The 18,331-nt window shown below is 45.0% G+C and overlaps 1 protein-coding gene across 10 annotated transcripts in view; it reads left to right on the top strand.

Moving 5' to 3' along the window:
* AP-1gamma (adaptor protein complex 1, gamma subunit) overlaps positions 1-18,331 on the top strand; it is a 136,862-nt gene that overhangs the window by 91,672 nt on the left and 26,859 nt on the right. For all 10 annotated transcript variants that reach the window (XM_084589267.1, XM_084589269.1, XM_084589266.1 and 7 more), the window contains one exon: positions 3,712-3,919. In XM_084589267.1, the coding sequence (XP_084445393.1) occupies positions 3,712-3,919 (208 nt within the window). The remainder of the gene's footprint in view (positions 1-3,711; positions 3,920-18,331) is intronic.

Below are 18,331 nucleotides of genomic sequence, written 5' to 3'. Positions count from 1 at the left end.
ACAAGCTGACCACAGTGATGATGATGATCACATTGAACGCCGCTTTGTGGCAAGCGTATAACTTTTACAGTTTTCATTTTGCAGCTTGACACTAGGTGGTGGTGTCTTGCGGCACATTTTAGCGCATTTATGATAAGCCTTCTTCATCAGCGTGTTGACACGCGTTGTGCGCGTGTACTGGTATGTGTTCACGGTATTGTGGTGTTCTTTACGATGAGTTCCGCTGTGAGGAAACGCAAAGTTTTGTCGCTCGAAGATAAGCTCTCGATTTTGAATGCGGTTACCGCCGGCAGGAAAAAGAAGGATGTCGCTGCCCGCTTCAGTGTAGCAGCCAGCTCCTTGTCAACCATTCTTGCTGCAGAACAAAGCATCCGCAGTGCGATGGAGTTGGGCGCAAGTGCCAAGAAGAAAAGACTGATGACGTCGACGTATGCTGGTGTAGACAGCGTCGTGTTTGCGTGGTTTTTGGACAGACGAGCACAAAACATGCCCATTAGTGATGCGATTTTGCAGCGAAAAGCCATAGATTTTTCTTGCATACTGGGCCACCACGACTTCAAAGCTAGTAATGGCTGGCTAGATTTAAAAGCCGGCACGGTGTCATTGGAAAAGTGATATCTGGCGAGTCTGCCTCCGCAGACAGCGATGCTGCTGCCTCGTGGGTGACCGAGAAGCTTCCCGGCATTTTCAGCCGCTAGGAAGCTGCCGATATTTACAGTGCTGATGAGATGGCCCTGTTTTACCAAATGTTACTGAGCCGCACGCTGTCGCTTAAGGGGGGACATGGGTCTTTCGGACCAAAAAATCGCGAAAAAATCACTTTTTAGAAAATGTGATTTGCGAAATCAGTAGCTCTTTATCTGCCTATCTGCTAAGTTTTTCATCTCTAGGGTCGGTATTTTAGTCACAATGCCAATTTATATAATCGATGTCGCCCAAATTTGGTCCGAAAACGACCCCAGAAACAACAATTTTCCGCGAGGCGTAGCTCCCATTTTGTGCGCAGCACCGTAGCCATCTTGGTCTCATTCGAAAGAGCAGTCTTTCGTCTTCAAATTGCCGCCTCTGCTGTTTACATTCGCCCATTGGTCGCATAAAAAATAGCAAAAAAGAAAACGCGGCATTTGCAATTCCATTGGCTTTCGGGGTGCACGTGACGATAAGGCGTCACCGCATTGGTGGAGCTGGCTGACGGCGTCTGCTCGGCGCGCCCGAGCCGCGGGGAGACGGCGGAAACGTGACGCCGGCCGCGCTTGGTTCCGAACCGCGAGGTGCGTTCACGGCAAGAATTTGTGAAAAAAGTGAAAAAAAAAAATAGTTGAATAATCATCTCAAGTGATGCCCTGCCCCGGCTGTGAGCGCTCAGGCCGACGAAAGTCGTGTGCCGAACGATCGTGTGTACGAGCCTGAAGTAGGCCTAGCGTGTTCCCCGGCACGGGAGACTGCTACTACCAGCGGTCGCACCCGCCGCGACATTGATATCGCAGGCCGCAGATGAGGAGAAAGATAAGCTCAAAACGGAAAAAGCTTTAACTCGCGCCAACTCCGGCAACGAAGCGGTAGACGGATTGTTTTCGTGACGATGTCGGCAGCGCGGCGGGCTGTCCGCTTGGCGAGGTGATATCACGATCGTCAGATCTAAACAGTTTACCGAGATTGACGAAGCGTAAAACATACGGCGGCGATATTGGCATTTAAAAAAGTGAACGGGGATAAGAAATCGCCGTCAAACTTATTCTCCAATGCGTAAACTGCGGGACACGTCGTCTTCGTAGAGCTCGCCGCGCGTTTGCGCCGATCGGACCTCGTTCATAGTCCTTAGTGAATGCACTTGCTTCCAGGGCAATGCAGAGCACTGGGAAGCAGCAAACAGCTCCAAATTACATTTCTTTTCCGCAATAAACGTTCCTCACCGCGACCTTGATGCGAGGACATAGCAAAACCACGTACGACAAAAAAAAAAAAAAAAAAAGACGCTGCCTGCATGTGACTCGCGCAGCCGAAAAAGTGACAAATGAATGTGCTGCAACTGCAAATAAAAATGAGAGGCGACACTTGGACATTGGAAAGCAAAGAGACTACATTCCTGGAGGTTTCTAGCCATTTTAAAATGTAAATGTGTGCATTACACCAGTGAATGTCTGTTAAATAATCCCCTGTTTCTTTTTTGCTCTTTTCTCAAAACATGCGTTGTCGACCACTTGCAGTTTTGCGGCCTTAATATCTCGGCACCTATTGCAGATAGAGTAATAATTTTTATTTCAGCAGGAAGCCAAATATGTGGAGCACACAATGTTGCAAGTAGATTTTTGAATTTCTTGTTCAAAATTTTTAAAATGGCTTTTTTTTGTGACCATTATATGCTATATTTTGCCTTTCAACTTTGTTATGCAATAAAACAAGAAATAATTGCTTAATCAAAAAACTGCTTGCAACATTGTGTTCATCATTCTTTTAAGTGTCCAGCAATGTGTTCATTTGAAGTTTTTATTCAGTGGTCATTTTGTATTTGTTCTTGTAAGAATTGAACTAATTGATGCAATTATCTCGTGAAATAATTGGATCACAAAAGAAATAATTGCAGTCTTCACAAAAAACTACACAAACCCACCAAGTTGCATCAATTTTGATTGGTAAATAAGGAAAATAGTTTTAAGACCAGTGTCCCCCCTTAAGGGAGAAGACTGCCACTTTGGAAAGCAAACTCCACATGACAGTTTTGCTTTGTTCTAACGCTGATGGCAGCGACATGCGAATCCCACTAGTTATTGGCCCCAATGCCCAGCCCAGAACCTTCTCAACAGCATGCGCACAGCACTGTGCTCTTCACCACAATGCTTAACCGCAATGCTTGACCGCATTAACTATGCAACGAAGCATCCCCAAAACGGGACAGGTGTTTTGCATTGAGGGCCTTACTGACGGTATGCACAAAGTGAAGCACGTTGACGAAACTGCAAAAAAAGCATCATTCCCACTTCGATTTCTTCTCAAATATAGACATCCGTCTTCCAGGTGTTCATCAGATATACTGTGATGCAAACAGTTTTCGGCAATTTTTGTAAGGCTCATTTCGTAATTCAAGCTTTAGGTTGTCACTTTTTTTTTAGTCTCTTGAAGGCCAAATTAACAAGTTTACTGTATTCAGTAGCAATATGACACTCATCCAGGTTTCGTGCAGGTACTTCCTGTACAAAACACTGATATTCGGAAACCTGTATGAAATTTACACTGAATTTTTCACTTAGGCGTAACTCCTGTGCAATTCTAGTCCAATTTTTTTTGCAAATACCGTGTGAATTCTGAAATAAGCAAGGTGAACTAACTATGGTTTCTTTTTCTTTTTCCCCACTGATCAGATGTTCGATATTTGAATGTATTTTTTTCCCATATTTGTATTCGTTTTGTACTTGGAGGTTTCAATATTTGCATGCCTCTACAAAGGAAAAATTATTAATTTTTTCACTTCCTACACACTTAATTTCCACCAAATCTTGTGCATGTTTTTATTAAAAAGTAAATGTTCTCGGCACGCCCATAATTTTGGTTGAATTCTTGACTTCGACATCCAGTTCTGACATAAGAATGATTGGTTGCATTATATGAAAAGAACACTATATTTTAAGGTCAGCTGGCGTTCTTGCCTCGTATCGTGCCTCATAATTCCTGATAAAGTGAGCAGGCCTAACGCAGAGTTTTTTTTTTTTTCAGAGTGCATTACTGGATCTGCTTGGCGGTATGGCATCACCTGCAGAAAATGCAAGCTTACCTCCAGCAGCAGCAGTGCAGAGTGAAAGTGATGTGCTGGATGGCGGGGTGGCAACCTTGGAGGTGAGCAGTCCTCCAACAACTGTGGGCAGCGGCAGCAGTGACCTCCTGGACCTCTTGGGTGCTCTTGACCTTGTTCCAGTATCAACACGTAAGTCAGCCATGCCAAAAAATTTGAATACAATTGAACCTGGTTGTAACAAAGTAGCATTGGGTGTGAAAGTTTGTTATGTTCCGTATTCATTTTAAAAGTGCACACATGAATTCCTGCAAACAACCCTGCTAATAAAACCAAACAAAATGCGCTCATATATATGGACAGCACAAAGGTGTGAAAATGCACATTTTTTTTTTTGTTAAACCTTGATATGAGCATGAAATCTTGCCTTTTATTCAGTGTTGGAGAGTAGAAATGAACATTCAAGTAAGGATGTTGGCGCCGCACACAGATTCGTTAGTGCAATCAGGGCCGTGTCGGCGGCCTCTTTACTGGCTAGGATTCGCCTCTTTTTTTTGCGGTTCACTGTCGTCATTATTTTACTCACCTGCGGGAATCAGATGATTGACGATTTCTGGATGGGTCAGTTTGGGCACCACAGTGCCACAACCAGGTTGTAACCAACAGTGACGAAATCCTGAAACGTAACATTCCTGAAACGTAACATTCCTGAGACGAAATCCTGAAACGTAACAGAAGCGCCAGCTTACTAGTTGACTAAGCTAACATGCTTCCGATCACTCTTCACAATGCCTTTGGAATGGAAGTCTTCAGTTGACACTTCCATCTTCTGCCTCGTATTCAAGATTGTTGATGCGCTGGGTACAACACCGTTGTCTGCCGTGATGTCCACTTTCTGCAGCCACTCTTGACCGTCCTAAATGTCTCGCTTTTCATCGCGAGCGAACTTGTTTTATGCTTCTGCTTTTCCATTTTGCTCTACGGACTGAACAGATGTGCGGTGTGTAACGCGCACGCATGGATTGGCTTGCTTTTCATTATGAGCGAACCTGTTTTATGCTTCTGCTTTTTCATTTTGCTCTACGGATAGAACAGACGTGTGGAGTGTAATGCATACGCATGGATTGGCTTGCTTTTCATTATGAGCGTACCTGTTTTATGCTTCTGCTTTTCCATTTTGCTCTATGGACTGAACAGACATGCAGAGTGTAACGCACACACATGGATTGGCTTGCTTTTCATCACGAGCGAACCTGTTTTATGCTTCTGCTGTTCCATTTTGCTCTACTAACTGAACAGACGTGCAGAGTGTAACGCACACGCATGGATTGGCTTGCTTTTCATCACGAGCGAACCTGTTTTATGCTTCTGCATTTCCATTTTGCTCTACGGACTGAACAGACGTGCGGAATGTAACTCACACGCATGGATTGGCTTGTTTTTCATTACGAGCAAACCTGTTTTAGGTTTCTGCTTTTCCATTTTGCTCTACGGACTGAACAGACGTGCGGAGTGTAACGCACACGCATGGATTGGCTTGCTTTTCATTACGAGCAAACCCGTTTTATGCCTCTGCTTTTCCATTTTGCTGTACGGAGTGAACAGACGTGCGGAGTGTAACGCACACGCATGGAGTGGCTTGCTTTTCATCACGAGCGAACCTGTTTTATGCTTCTGCTTTTCCGTTTTGCTCTACGAACTGAACAGACATGCGGAGTGTTAACGCACACGCATGGATTGGCTTGCTTTTCATCGCGAGCGAACCTGTTTTATGCTACTGCTTTTCCATTTTGCTCTACGGACTGAACAGACGCGCGGAGTGCAACGCACACGCATGGATTGGCTTGCTTTTCATCTCGAGCGAACCTATTTTATGTTTCTGCTTTTCCATTTTTCTCTAAGGACTGAACAGACGCGCTGAGTGCAATGCACACGCATAAATTGGCCAGAACGAAGCAAAGATTTGATCACATGCCACTAACATATTGGTGCTAGTTTTGATTGGTGCCCCTAGATGGCACGACACGCGAATGTGTGGACAATTTAAACACACTCCTGCGGTGGGCAATTCAACGAGCGAAATATTGCGTTTCTCTAAATTTTTTTCTGGCTCCGTTACACATTTTAGCCATGCGAATGCAAAAGAACTACAGTAGACTCTCATTAATTCAAACTCGAAGGGACCCCAGGATTTTGTTTGAATTATCAGGAAGTTTGAATTATCAGAAGTTATTGTACATACAACTCTGGGCAAGATGACAGAGCACACTATGACCAGGCATCTATTTGAATCATTTTTATGCACTTCCATACCTCAACTACACAAAATAAACAAGCAGAGGTGGAAGGTACACAACAAGTTTATTGGTCATCATCTACTGTTGACCAGACCTTTTAAAAAAATCGTGAATGGTCGACTGCTTCCGTGCTACATGAGCTTTCAACACAAAGCTCTCTATGCCCGTGAGAGCAGCCAGTTCATTTTCAGAGTTTTTTGTTGTCATCAGAAATTGGCAGACTTGAGCAATGTGATGGAATGCTTGTGCAGATGTCACAGGGGATTGCTCTTGCAACTCCTCCTCACTTTCACTACTGCATTCTGGTGGCATCACCTCCGCTGCCAAGTCAAGTGTGTCCTCCCTGCACACACACAGGTCATCATCAGCAGCTGCATAATCGCTGAGGTCGGCAGCTATGTTGTGCACTTGCAGAGCAGAGAGCACTTGGTTTGCATCGTCGCTTTGCAGGCAACCTTCATCTTCACTTTGCTGGCAGTCAGGCAAGTCACTGCTGCAGCCAGGGATGCGGAAGGCGTGCTGAAAACAATTTCGAATTGTTGTTGGCGTCACAGCACTCCATGCAGCAGCAAGCATCCCCAACGATGAATGCAGTGTTATGGTGTATGGCATTGAATTATCCATACACACCAACATTCTCTTAAGGCCCGCAGGGGGCACCTGTTAAAGCAGGTGTTTGCATGTACTGTGCGACACCACGGACCCCAGCACCCACGCTTAGCCGTGCGTGGCATCGCCGTGTCTGGGGAAAAGGGGATCCTGGTGGTTGAGCCGATGCCGAGTGCTTGGACCTTTAAGGCCCCTCGGCGGAGGCAACACACCACTTTGGCCCACGCTTCCCATAGACGGCACCTCCGGGCTGACCCACCCGTGGGAAATCGGCAGTCGCCTTTTCCTATCCTCCCCTCCATCTTTTGCTTTCCTATCTTCTTTCTTATAACTGTCCTGTCTTCTCCTATCTTCAATTCTTCCTGCTTCCGGGCTGCAAGGGTTAACCTTGTGTGGCTAACCACCCTGCGTTACGCCATATTTGGTTATAGTCAGGGTGCATGACTGGCGTGGGCAGGACTATCTTCTAAGTTCCTGTCCCGTCCCCTTGTTGGACTCCGTGGTGGGTGGTTGCCACCCTGGCCGAAAAACATACTATTTTATGGCTTCTTCTAAACTTTCAACCGATCGCCTCCCTGCGAAGCGGGTGCGCACAGAGTTCACTGCTCAGTTTTTTGTGAAGACTGCAAACAGCTTTCCCCGATACCATGTAATTCATAGTGAGCACACTGAAAAAACTGCAAGACACGTCTCTCCATTCATTGTGTGAAAGACTCTAACCGATGCCATAGGGCAAGGATACAAAATAAAGAAACTAGGAAACGGAGACCTTCTTTTGGAAGTGCTATACCGCCACCATTTCGAGAAACTCTCAGCAGTCACTGCATTTGGAGACACACCAATTGTTATAAGCCCACACCGTTCATTGAACACCGTTCGTGGTGTCCTCTCAGACAATGACCTCAAATACATGTCGAAGAAGAGCTTCTGGAGGGACTGAAAGATCAAAACGTCACAAACGTCCACAGGATAAGAATCGGGAGATAACAAGGAAATCGACACCAAACACTTTGTCCTCACCTTCGCTTTGAGCACACTTCCAGACTCGGTGCAGGTGGGGTACACTAAAATCAGCCTTAGACCCTACATCCCTAACCCGCGACGTTGCTTCAAGTGTCAAAAGTATGGTCACGGTGCACAGAGCTGCCGAGGCCGACCCACCTGTGCTAAATGTGCTGCTCATGAGCATGAAACTGAAGATCGCGATGTTCAACCACACCTTTGTGCAAATTGTGAGGGCGCCCATCCTGCCTACTCACGAAGCTGCCCAGTATGGAAAAGAGAAAAAGATATACTAACCCTCAAGGTCAAAGAAAACCTAACATTCAAAGAAGCACGGACAAAGCTTGAGAATCAAAACCCAACATACTCCGTTGTGACGCAGCAGGGCGTAGCATCACAGCGGATTTCGGCGCCTGCCCAGGCCACGCACAGTGAGCCAGGAGCAGCGCCATCTGCGCCCTTGACGGAAGCAGCTGCCGCTGCTCTGCCACCCGCAAAGCAGGCCGCGCGAACCTCTCGGTCAGCCGGCCCCAAGGCACCGTCACACATGGGGAAGTCTAAAACAGACCTATCCATCCCCTGTACACAATCTTCCAGCACATCTGACGATGTGATGGATACAACCCCGCCTCCGCTGCAGTGGCGGCAGAGCTCTCTGGAGCGTAAAAGAAGGGACAAAATCCCTATTACAGGTCCAAAGGACCAACCAACATAAGTTTTTTTTTTAACTTTTTCACCGTTTTCTAAACATGTCATTCCTAATCCACTGGAATTGTTGTGGCCTTTTAAAAAACTACAATGACGTAACAGACCTTTTAAATTCACTGTCCCCTGTGGTCCTATGCCTACAAGAGACCAATCTGGGACCTCAACAAAAAAAAATCTTAAAAAAGCACAAAGTGTTTCGATGTGACAGAGAGCAAGCAGGTCGCCTCTCCGGAGGCGTTGCTATTGTTGTGCAGAGCAGTATTGCAACGCGAGAAGTCCATCTCAAAACTAATTTCGAAGCTGTTGCAGTTACTGTTGTTCATTATAAAACAATCACAATATGTTCTGTCTACCTTCAACCTCATGTCATTGTTACCCTTCACGATTTAGAAGAACTTTTACAACAGTTACCTGAACCATATATTTTAGTTGGAGATTTTAATGCACACTCCTCCTTTTGGGGGAGTGAGCAAACAGACAGTAGAGGACGTATTTTAGAAGATTTTTTGCTGTGCAACAACGTCTGCCTCCTGAATACAGGTAAACAAACATATTGCTCCCCAAGCTCAGGAAAAATGAGCTGCTTAGATCTATTATTTTGTTCACCATCAATTTTCACCGATTTTAAATGGGACGTTCTCGACAACCCATATGGAAGTGATCATTTACCTGTCATAATAAGTCTAACATCCTCACCATCCATCACTCTAACCAAACCACGGCGATGGAAACTTCACTTGGCAGATTGGACACTTTTCCAGTCCAAAGCTGACCTCATAAAAGTATTTTCAGAAAATCTCAGCATAGATGAGCTGAATGAAGAGATTACAGCTTGTATTATTGCTGCAGCACACCTAGCTATTCCACAGTCCTCGGGAACTGTACAGCAAAACCATAAAGTGTGGTATACACAAGAGTGCAAAGAGGCAAAAAGAAAACAAAATAAAGCTTGGGGAATATTCCGGAGATATCCCACACATGAGCACCTTATAACTTTTAAAAAGGCCAGGGCTAAAGCACGGTGCATTCGCCGCGAAGCTGAAAAAGCCTCATGGCAAAATTATGTGTCATCAATAAATAGCTCAACCACATCTAAAAAAATGTGGGAGCAGGTTAATAAACTAGACGGCAAATACCATCCTTTCACGATTCCACTTTTAACAACTCCTGGTACACAAACGAGTCTAGAAGAACAAGCAAACATATTGGGGGAACATTTCGCTACAATCTCTAGTTCGGCACACTATACACATTCCTTTATAAAGTATAAAACAGCAGCTGAAAAACAGACTCCCAATAGCTGGAGGCACAAATGAACCTTTTAACTGTTTAATTACACTTGAAGAAATAACTAGAGTATTAAATGCCGGCAAACAAACTGCACCAGGACCAGATGAAATACATTATGAAATGCTTGCTCATTTGACTCCATTGTCAGTAGATGCATTATTGAAATTTTTTAATAAAATATGGATATCCGGAACAATACCAGAAGCCTGGAAGACAGCCGTTATAGTACCTCTCTTAAAGCCTGGGAAGCCCCCGGACTCCTCAGGCAGTTATAGGCCAATAGCCCTGACGAGCTGCCTTGCGAAAGCTTTTGAAAGCATTGTAAATACAAGGCTCATGTTTGTTCTTGAATCCCGGAAACTTCTTGATACCCATCAGTGCGGCTACAAAAAAACATGTTCAACTATTGATCACCTTGTCCGACTGGAAAATACTATACGAGAAGCCTTTATCCATAAACAGCATTGCCTTGCCGTATTTTTTGACCTCGAAAAAGCCTATGACACCACGTGGAGGTTTGGGATCCTGCGTGATTTGGGAGAGCTTGGCATTCGCGGCAGGATGCTAAAATGTGTAAGCGAATTTCTCTCTCAACGCTCATTTAAAGTACGTCTCGGTTCTACCCTTTCTAAAACCTTCATACAAGAAAATGGTGTGTCTCAAGGATGTATTTTAAGTACCACTCTGTTTATAGTAAAAATTAACAGTATAGCAAAAATAATTCCAAAATCCGTTATGTACTCTGTCTACGTAGACGACTTTCAGATTGCATGTACATCCTCTAATGTGTCAACATGTGAGAGGCAAATACAGCTCACAGTAAATAGACTGGCAACGTGGGCAGATAGGAATGGCTTCAGGTTTTCTACTCCAAAGTCGGTAGTTGTTTTGTTCTCTCTCAGAAGAGGACTGCACATTGATCCCACCATCCACCTTAATGATGTTAAGCTACCTGTAAAGCACGAACATAAATTTCTAGGGCTAACTTTTGACAGAAAGCTTTCATTCCTTTCCCACATAAACAACCTAAAAAAGAAAGCTTCAAAATCTCTCAATATATTGAAAGTCCTTTCACATAAACACTGGGGATCTGACAGAACATGTCTTTTAAAAATTTACCGCTCTGTGGTTCGCTCATGTTTAGATTATGGCTGCATAATATATGGATCTGCAAGGCCGTCATATTTAAAACGACTGGACTCCGTACACAATTCAGGCTTGCGTATTTCAACTGGTGCATACAGGACATCCCCCATAAACAGCTTATATGTAGAAACCAATGAACCATCACTTACAAGCCGAAGAAACATGCTCACATGCTCATACATTCTAAAGATCCGTTCACTGCCAAACCATATCTGTTACCCAATAGTTACAAAGTGCCAGTCTCGAATACTGTTCATAAACAAACCTCAAAAAATAAAACCACTTCTGCTCCGCTTTGAAGAGAAATGTCAAATTTTAGACTTAATAGACTCATTACCTAATATTACCCGAAAACCTGATCCACTTCCACCATGGTACTGCCTGCCATCTGTATGTGACTTCACATTAAACCAATTCCAGAAAAACCAAACACCACATGAGCACATATTGCAGGAATTTTTAGCCCTAAGTGAAAAGTACAGAGAATATGTGGCATTCTATACAGAAGGTTCAAAATCTGCACAATACGTCGGAAGCGCAGTGGTCCAAAACAATTGGAATAGAACAGTACGGCTACCACAGTGTGCATCCATTTTCACTGCCGAGTGTTATGCAGTCCTCATGGCCCTAGAAAAAATTAAAATTGAAAACATAGAGAATAGTGTCATTTACACTGATTCTTTGAGCATACTAACAGCATATAATCATAAAAATGCAGGCAAATCGCTTATTGGTGACATCATACACAGCATAAAAACAGCCACAACCCAGGGACATACTGTAAAGCTTTGCTGGGTTCCGAGTCACATAGGAATTGATGGAAATGAAAGCACTGATATATGCGCTGCACAAGCTCGACATATAGAAATGAAGAAAGTGCACGTTCCCTACAAAGAAGCAGTCCAGTTAATGCAGTCTAAGCTAAGAGATAGATGGCAGTCTAAATGGAATAATGATGAAAATAATAAGCTACACCTAGTAAAACCTGTCGTATCTGAATGGAAGTCATGCACACACTAAGAACGATTCACTGAAGTCATTTTATGTCGCCTCCGTATTGGACATACACACCTTACACATGGTTATATTCTTAGAAAAGAGGAAATACCAACATGCGACCTTTGCGGAGAAACTATCACAATTAATCACATTTTATATTCCTGTACAAAGCTAGAACTAAGAAAGAAGCATTTTCCAATATTTTATTCAGAATATATTCCTCTTCACCCTAGCTTACTCATAGGAGAAAATGCTCTTGTTAATATATCATGCATTTTTATGTTCTTAAAAGATGCCAACCTTCTTAACAAATTATGAGTTTTAATTATCATATTACCATCTGCTGCATGGACAGCAGATCTCATCATGTGTTTGGCGCATGATAGCCTTAGATGCTTATGCGCCATAAAACACAACACACAACAATTCTCTTAAGTAGCAGCTTCCTGTAGTGGACTTTGAGGTATTTTATTACCCCTTGATCCAGGGGCTGGAGGACAGCTGTTGTATTGGGAGGCAAAAATTCGAGGCGAATTGCTTCCAGCCCCTCCACTTCGCCATGTGCAGGGCAATTGTCGACGATGAGCAATACTTTCCTCTTCGCCCGCTTGAACTGCCCGTCCAGTTTACGGTGCCAATCCTCAAATAAGGATTGCGTCATCCATGCACGCGTGTTTCCCGCGTAATCAACTGGCAGTGTTCGAACATCTTTGAAGCACCTGGGGCGCTTTGACTTTCCGACAACAAAAAGTTCAGGCTTATGGCTTCTGTCCATGTTGGCACAAACCATGACTGTCAGCCTCTCTTTACTAAGTTTTCTGCCAGTGCACCGCTCGCCCTTTCGACACAAGGTCTGATCAGGAAGGCACTTGAAAAACAGCTCCATTTCGTCGGCGTTGTAAATGTCAGCTGGGGAGTATTCATGCAGCAGGCTCTTCAGTCGCGTGCGCTGCCAGTCAGTAGTTACAGCTTCATCGACCGCTGCCGCTTCACCATTTACACTTTTGAAGGCGAGGCCGTGTCGCTCCTTAAAGCGAGAAATCCAGCCATCGCTGCACTTAAAGCCTTCAATTCCGAAGCGCAGCGACAGCTGTTCAGCTTTCTCCCGCAGGATTGGTCCACTCACTGGCAGACTGGAGCTCCATGCGCGCTTCAGCCAAAGGAGAACAGCCTTTTTGAGTTCTGGGTGCGCCGCTTCCCTAAGCCTTTTTCTGTCGGGCACAAAGCGGCTTGCGTTGTTGTCAGCGTACTTTTAGTGATTCCATATTTTGCTGCCACTGCAGTTTTCTTAACTCCAGTGTCGACCTCTTCGATGGCCGCCAATTTCCCTTTGATGTAGAGCGTCCGATACTTTTCCCGCGGCGACATGATCGATCGGGGAACGAGCGTGCTGCGGCTGGCGCAGTCAGTCCGAAAAGCAGGTCACGTGCTACAAAGTCGGCCGACAAGCGTCACTTTCGTACCTGTCAGCTCTTTAGGTCACGTGCTACAGAGTCGGCCGACAAGCGTCACTTTCGTACCCGTCGGCTCTTTTTTTTTTTCCCTCGCGCGGCATGTTGACGAATGATTTGCGGTGAGGTGCACTTATTGTTACATTTTTTTACTTTTTGACTGTTACGATATAAAAACGCAAATTTTGAGCTTGTTGCAGCGAAGCAGCAGATATTTTTCGCTATGAACACGCAAAAAGTACGAATTAACCGAATGGCGGAGTTTGAATTAAGCGGTTTTTTAAATACATTGAAAGCATAGCGGGCCAACTAAAATTTTGAATTTTGTTTGAATTAACCGAAAGTACGAATTATCAGAGTTTGAATTATCGCGAGCCTACTGTACTTTGTGATCGAGCATAAAAGTTGGAATTTTTTTTCTTTATACAGATATAACCGCCAATAGAAATAAAGCATAGACCAACTAAAGTTTGATTCTACTTCGTTTTATTCAGTAATTGCTATGTCTGTGTTCATTATAATGAGGTTTGCCTGTAGTAAATTTGCGATTATACCCTGAGACAAGCTTCTTGTTTGAGCCTTTTCTATAGAAGACGTGAAGCATATTGTAGAACCCTGATTATGCATTTCTGGCATACCCCACTACCATTGGCACAAAAGAAATCTGATATGTGATCTCACAAAGTTGGCAGATATGTTATTAAAAAATATGGCCGGTTTGAACAGTTAATCAAATACCCCCGTTATACCTTTCATGCATTACCACACACATCTGCGATTTACACTCTCTCCAATATCTTCCGTCAGCTCACGCGAGAGGTGGCCAGCAGTCACAAAGACAAACAGTGCCAACGGTTGCGCTTCCAAAACACACAACTCACAAACTTAAGGCCCAAACATTCCGATTGCTGCCCTTGGTTGGTTGCGCACGTTGAGCACGGTGAACCTGCGGCGCAGTGCCAGAAGATGGCCCGGCTTCATCCATTGCGATGCGAAGCAAACACACTCACGCTTGTGCAATGCTGCCCAGCGACGGCCGGCATGTCCGCAACTGACACGCCCCTCTCGCCCCCTCAGTGTTAAGTCGCGTGATGCGGGCGTCACCTCTTTTTCTTCCTCCTCTTGAAGTTCATGGAGAGATGGACGGGCAGAGGGAGAGAGCGGCTTCTACTACAGCTCTGCGGCCGCTCCACCTCCTCAATGCTGAGCTGCGAGATGCGCGCGTAGCCACCTTCTCTTTCTTGACTTCGAGTTCACGAAAAGAGAGAGAGTGAGCGGCTTCGGACAGACATCGGCGAAATCCGTGATTGCGGCTAGTAGTGCTACGCACTAAAAAACTGATAATTGGAATTTCCAAACACACCAAATACTCCAAACATTTTAAAATTCGGTACAAATTTCTGGCACTGCGTGCTTCACCGCAATGCTTCAACACATGGGTAGAAGCATTCTCAAAACGTGACGGGGGCATTTTGTGAACACTGAAAAGGGACCTTCGCGACAGTGTGCACGAAGCGAAGCACTTAAAAAAAGTACGAAAAAAAACGTCATCCTTAGTTCGGTTTTATATCAAATGCAGATAAAATTAATGATCAAACGGTTTTCAGCAGTTTTTTCGGGCCCATTCGATAATTCGAGCTTTCAGTTAATTTGGGCATTTTTTCTTGACTTGAATGCCGAATTAAAGAAAGCTTACTGTATTCTGCAGCAGTACGACAGCTCCACCCATTTTCTTGTGCATGTCCTTACACAATCCATTGTAAAAATTATAATGGATTTTTCAGTAGGGCATCACTTCTGTGCAATTCCAGTTTAATTTTGCTTGCAAATAACATATGAATTCTGAAATGAACAAGACTAGCAGTGATTGCTGTTTTTAATTTTCATTTCTTTTTCTTTTTTAATTGATCAGGTTTTCAATATTCGATTCTATATTCGAAGGCATTTTTCCCCATATTTGTATTAAGAAATTTCAGTATCCTCACTCCCCTAAATATATTTGTTATTCAATTCATATTTGTATTCAAAAAGCTGATACCGTATTTACTCGCATAATGCTCGCACTCGCATAATGCTCGCACCCCCCACATTGCCTATCGAAAATTGGAATTTTTTTTTTCCTCGCATAATCATCGCATCCCCAACATCACTGCCGCGAGAGTTGACATGTTGCACCGCGGCAGTCGACTACGCGTAGCGAGCGCCATCTTTCTAGTGCTACTGAAACTAGCTGGCCCCGGTAGGTGCGTGCGCTACCAGGAGGCGCTACCCGACCCAACCGATGATCATCACCAGCTCCGACCACTCCGAGCGCCTCGAGAAGGAAACGTCAAGGTGTTTTGTCAGTTTTGTTCCGCTGGTACCGCCGCACGTTCTCCCGAGTTCCGCGCATAGTTCTGCCATTTTGCGAAGACTTTCGTAGGCCTCGCTCAGTGCGTGCTACTTTTGTCACCGTGCTCTCGGTGCCGCTTCGCCATGGGGCGATACGCAAGCTACACTGCTGCCTTTAAGCTAAAAGCTGTCGAGTACGCTTTGGAGCACGGCAACCGCGCTGCCAGCAGACACTTCGGAGTCAACGAGTTTTGTGTCCGCTACTGGAGACGGCAGCACGACAAGCTCAAGGCAACCAGCAAGACTCGGCGTGCCTTCCGTGGTCCGAAGACGGGAAAGTTTCCTGGGGTTGAAACTGCACTCCTGGACTACATTAAGGCTCTATGGGCGGATGGTTGCGCCGTGTCAATAGAGCTGATGCGGAACCAGGCGCGCGTAATTGCAAGGAAAGAAGGCATCTCGGCGCAAGATTTCCGGGCAAGTAACGGGTGGGCCACGCGGTTCATGCGGCGCAATGGACTTTCGCTCAGGAGGCGGACGACGCTTTGCCAGCGGCTACCTGCAGCCTGTGAAGACAAGATTGTGGACTTCCATCGCTTCGTGATACGAATTCGGCAGGAAATAAACTTCTTGCTCTCCCAGATCGGAAACGCGGACCAAACGCCCCTCAATTTTGATATGCCGAGCAGCACTACAGTGGAGCAGACAGGTGCGCGGTCTGTGCACATAAGGACGACTGGTGCCGAAAAACAACGATGCACGGTCATGCTAGGCGTGACTGCGGACGGGCGGAAGCTGCCACCATATGTGATTTTTAAGCGGAAAACCCTGCCAAAAGGAAAGCTGCCCTCCGGAATACACGTGCGGGTGCAAGAGAAAGGTTGGATGACGGCAGAATTGATGATCGACTGGTTGAAGACGGTGTGGGCACGGCGACCGGGAGCACTTCTTTGTCCGTCGCTTCTCGTTCTTGATAGCTTCCGCGGTCACCTCATGGACTCTGTTCGCGCAAAGTTGACGGAATTGCGTACGGACATCGCAGTAATACCAGGTGGCCTCACATCGATGCTGCAGCCTCTGGACGTGTCTTTGAACAAGCCGTTCAAAGATAACTTTCGGAGGCTGTATGCAGAATGGATGGCCGAAGGCCAACACGCTCTTACGCCGGGTGGCAAGATAAAGAGGCCATCTGTGGAGCTGCTGTGCAGCTGGGTAGCAGATGCATGGAGCATGATTGGCGCTGACGTGGTCGTGAAGAGTTTCAAGAAAACTGGCATTTCCAACGCCCTGGGCGCGACAGAAGACCACTTGGTGTGGGACGAAGATGAAGAGGGTGAAGCTGAGGAAGCCGACGAAGCAGCGACCAGCGATAGCGATGGCAATGTCGACGTGGACTCCGCGGACTCTGAGTGATGGTGATGTTGCGGGCGGCCAGCCTTCGCAAATAAAGTGTTTCTGCAGCTAGTGTTTGTCGTCTCTGTGGTTTTATTACAAACGTAAGTCCTGCTTGCAATTGAAGTTTTGGTTAAATTTACAATAGCTGGCTTGAGAACCCCGGTTCACAGCCTATTTACATTTGCTTTCAGCACTCCAAAGCATTGTTCAAAAATTTTCCCCGCGTAATTATCGCACCCCCTAACTTCGCACCGATTTTCTGCGAAAAAAAGTGCGAGGATTATGCGAGTAAATACGGTATTTGAAATTTTTGAATATTCGAAAATTACCGAATACACCAAAAATTTTCGAATTCACTGCTGATTCCTCTGTGCTGCACGCTTCACTGCAATGCTTGACTGCGTTGGTTGTGCACTGAAGCATTTTCAAAGCACGTTGGGGTTGTTTTATGGAGAGAGACCTTTCATGTTAAGGGGGGACATGGCTCTTGAAGCTATTTTTCTTAATTTTTGACCAAACTTGATAAAACTAGGTAGTCTGATTCAGTTTCTTGCGCTGATTTCAAATATGTAACTATTTTTCCAATTGGCCAATTAGTTCAAGAGAAAGATGAAATTAATTGTTCACAATTTGCAGAAACAATGAAAAAGTAACCACACTAAAAAAAAATTCATATTGAAACTTTGCTAGGTCCTAGAAAGCATAATGTATACAATGTTAGGAGCACTTTTTTGATGAAACAAATATTAGCGATGTTATAGCATTTCAAAGTCCACTATTCAAATGTGGGTGCCCTACTGTCTGACCTAGAGCAAAATTTAAAAGTGTTTAAAACATAAATTGCAAAATCTGCTCCTAACATTGTGTGCTTTGCACTTTTAGCTATAAGCCACAACAAAAATTATGGTTCTACCTCCATTGAAGGCAGAGATATTGCTTCTGCAAATAAGCAAGAAGTCAAGAATCGGTGTTTGAGAAAATGAGAAAAAAGAGATTGGCTCTCTTAATCAAAAATGTAGAGAAAATATTGCAATATTTTGCAATGTAAGTGACTAGAAGGCACCAGGGATGTAGTCAGACTGCCTATGGCCACCCAAATGGCGTTTTTTGAAAGCGTGCTGCATGTCCGCAGTGGTCTTGCACTTGTTTGCAGATGCCACTGCTCGGTGGTGGTCTTTCTCTGCCATGCGCTTCATGCTTGGGGTCTCAGGGTTGAGGTGCAGCTCTTTCAATATTGCTGCCGAGGAGCTTGGCAATGAGCAATTAAATCTTATAACAGCCTCAGCTAAAGCAGCTTGCACCGTAAACAGTGAGGCATGCTGTTCTTTTTGTGCCAGTGACCATATCGGGGAGTGGAGGCATTCATTGGTGTTTTG

Source organism: Amblyomma maculatum, chromosome 1, assembly GCF_055883805.1.
Source record: "Amblyomma maculatum isolate TAMU_Amacu chromosome 1, ASM5588380v1, whole genome shotgun sequence".
In the NCBI taxonomy this organism is placed as follows: Eukaryota; Metazoa; Arthropoda; class Arachnida; order Ixodida; family Ixodidae; genus Amblyomma; species Amblyomma maculatum.
Note: the sequence above shows the minus strand (reverse complement) of the source record. Positions and strands in the feature narration are given on the sequence as shown.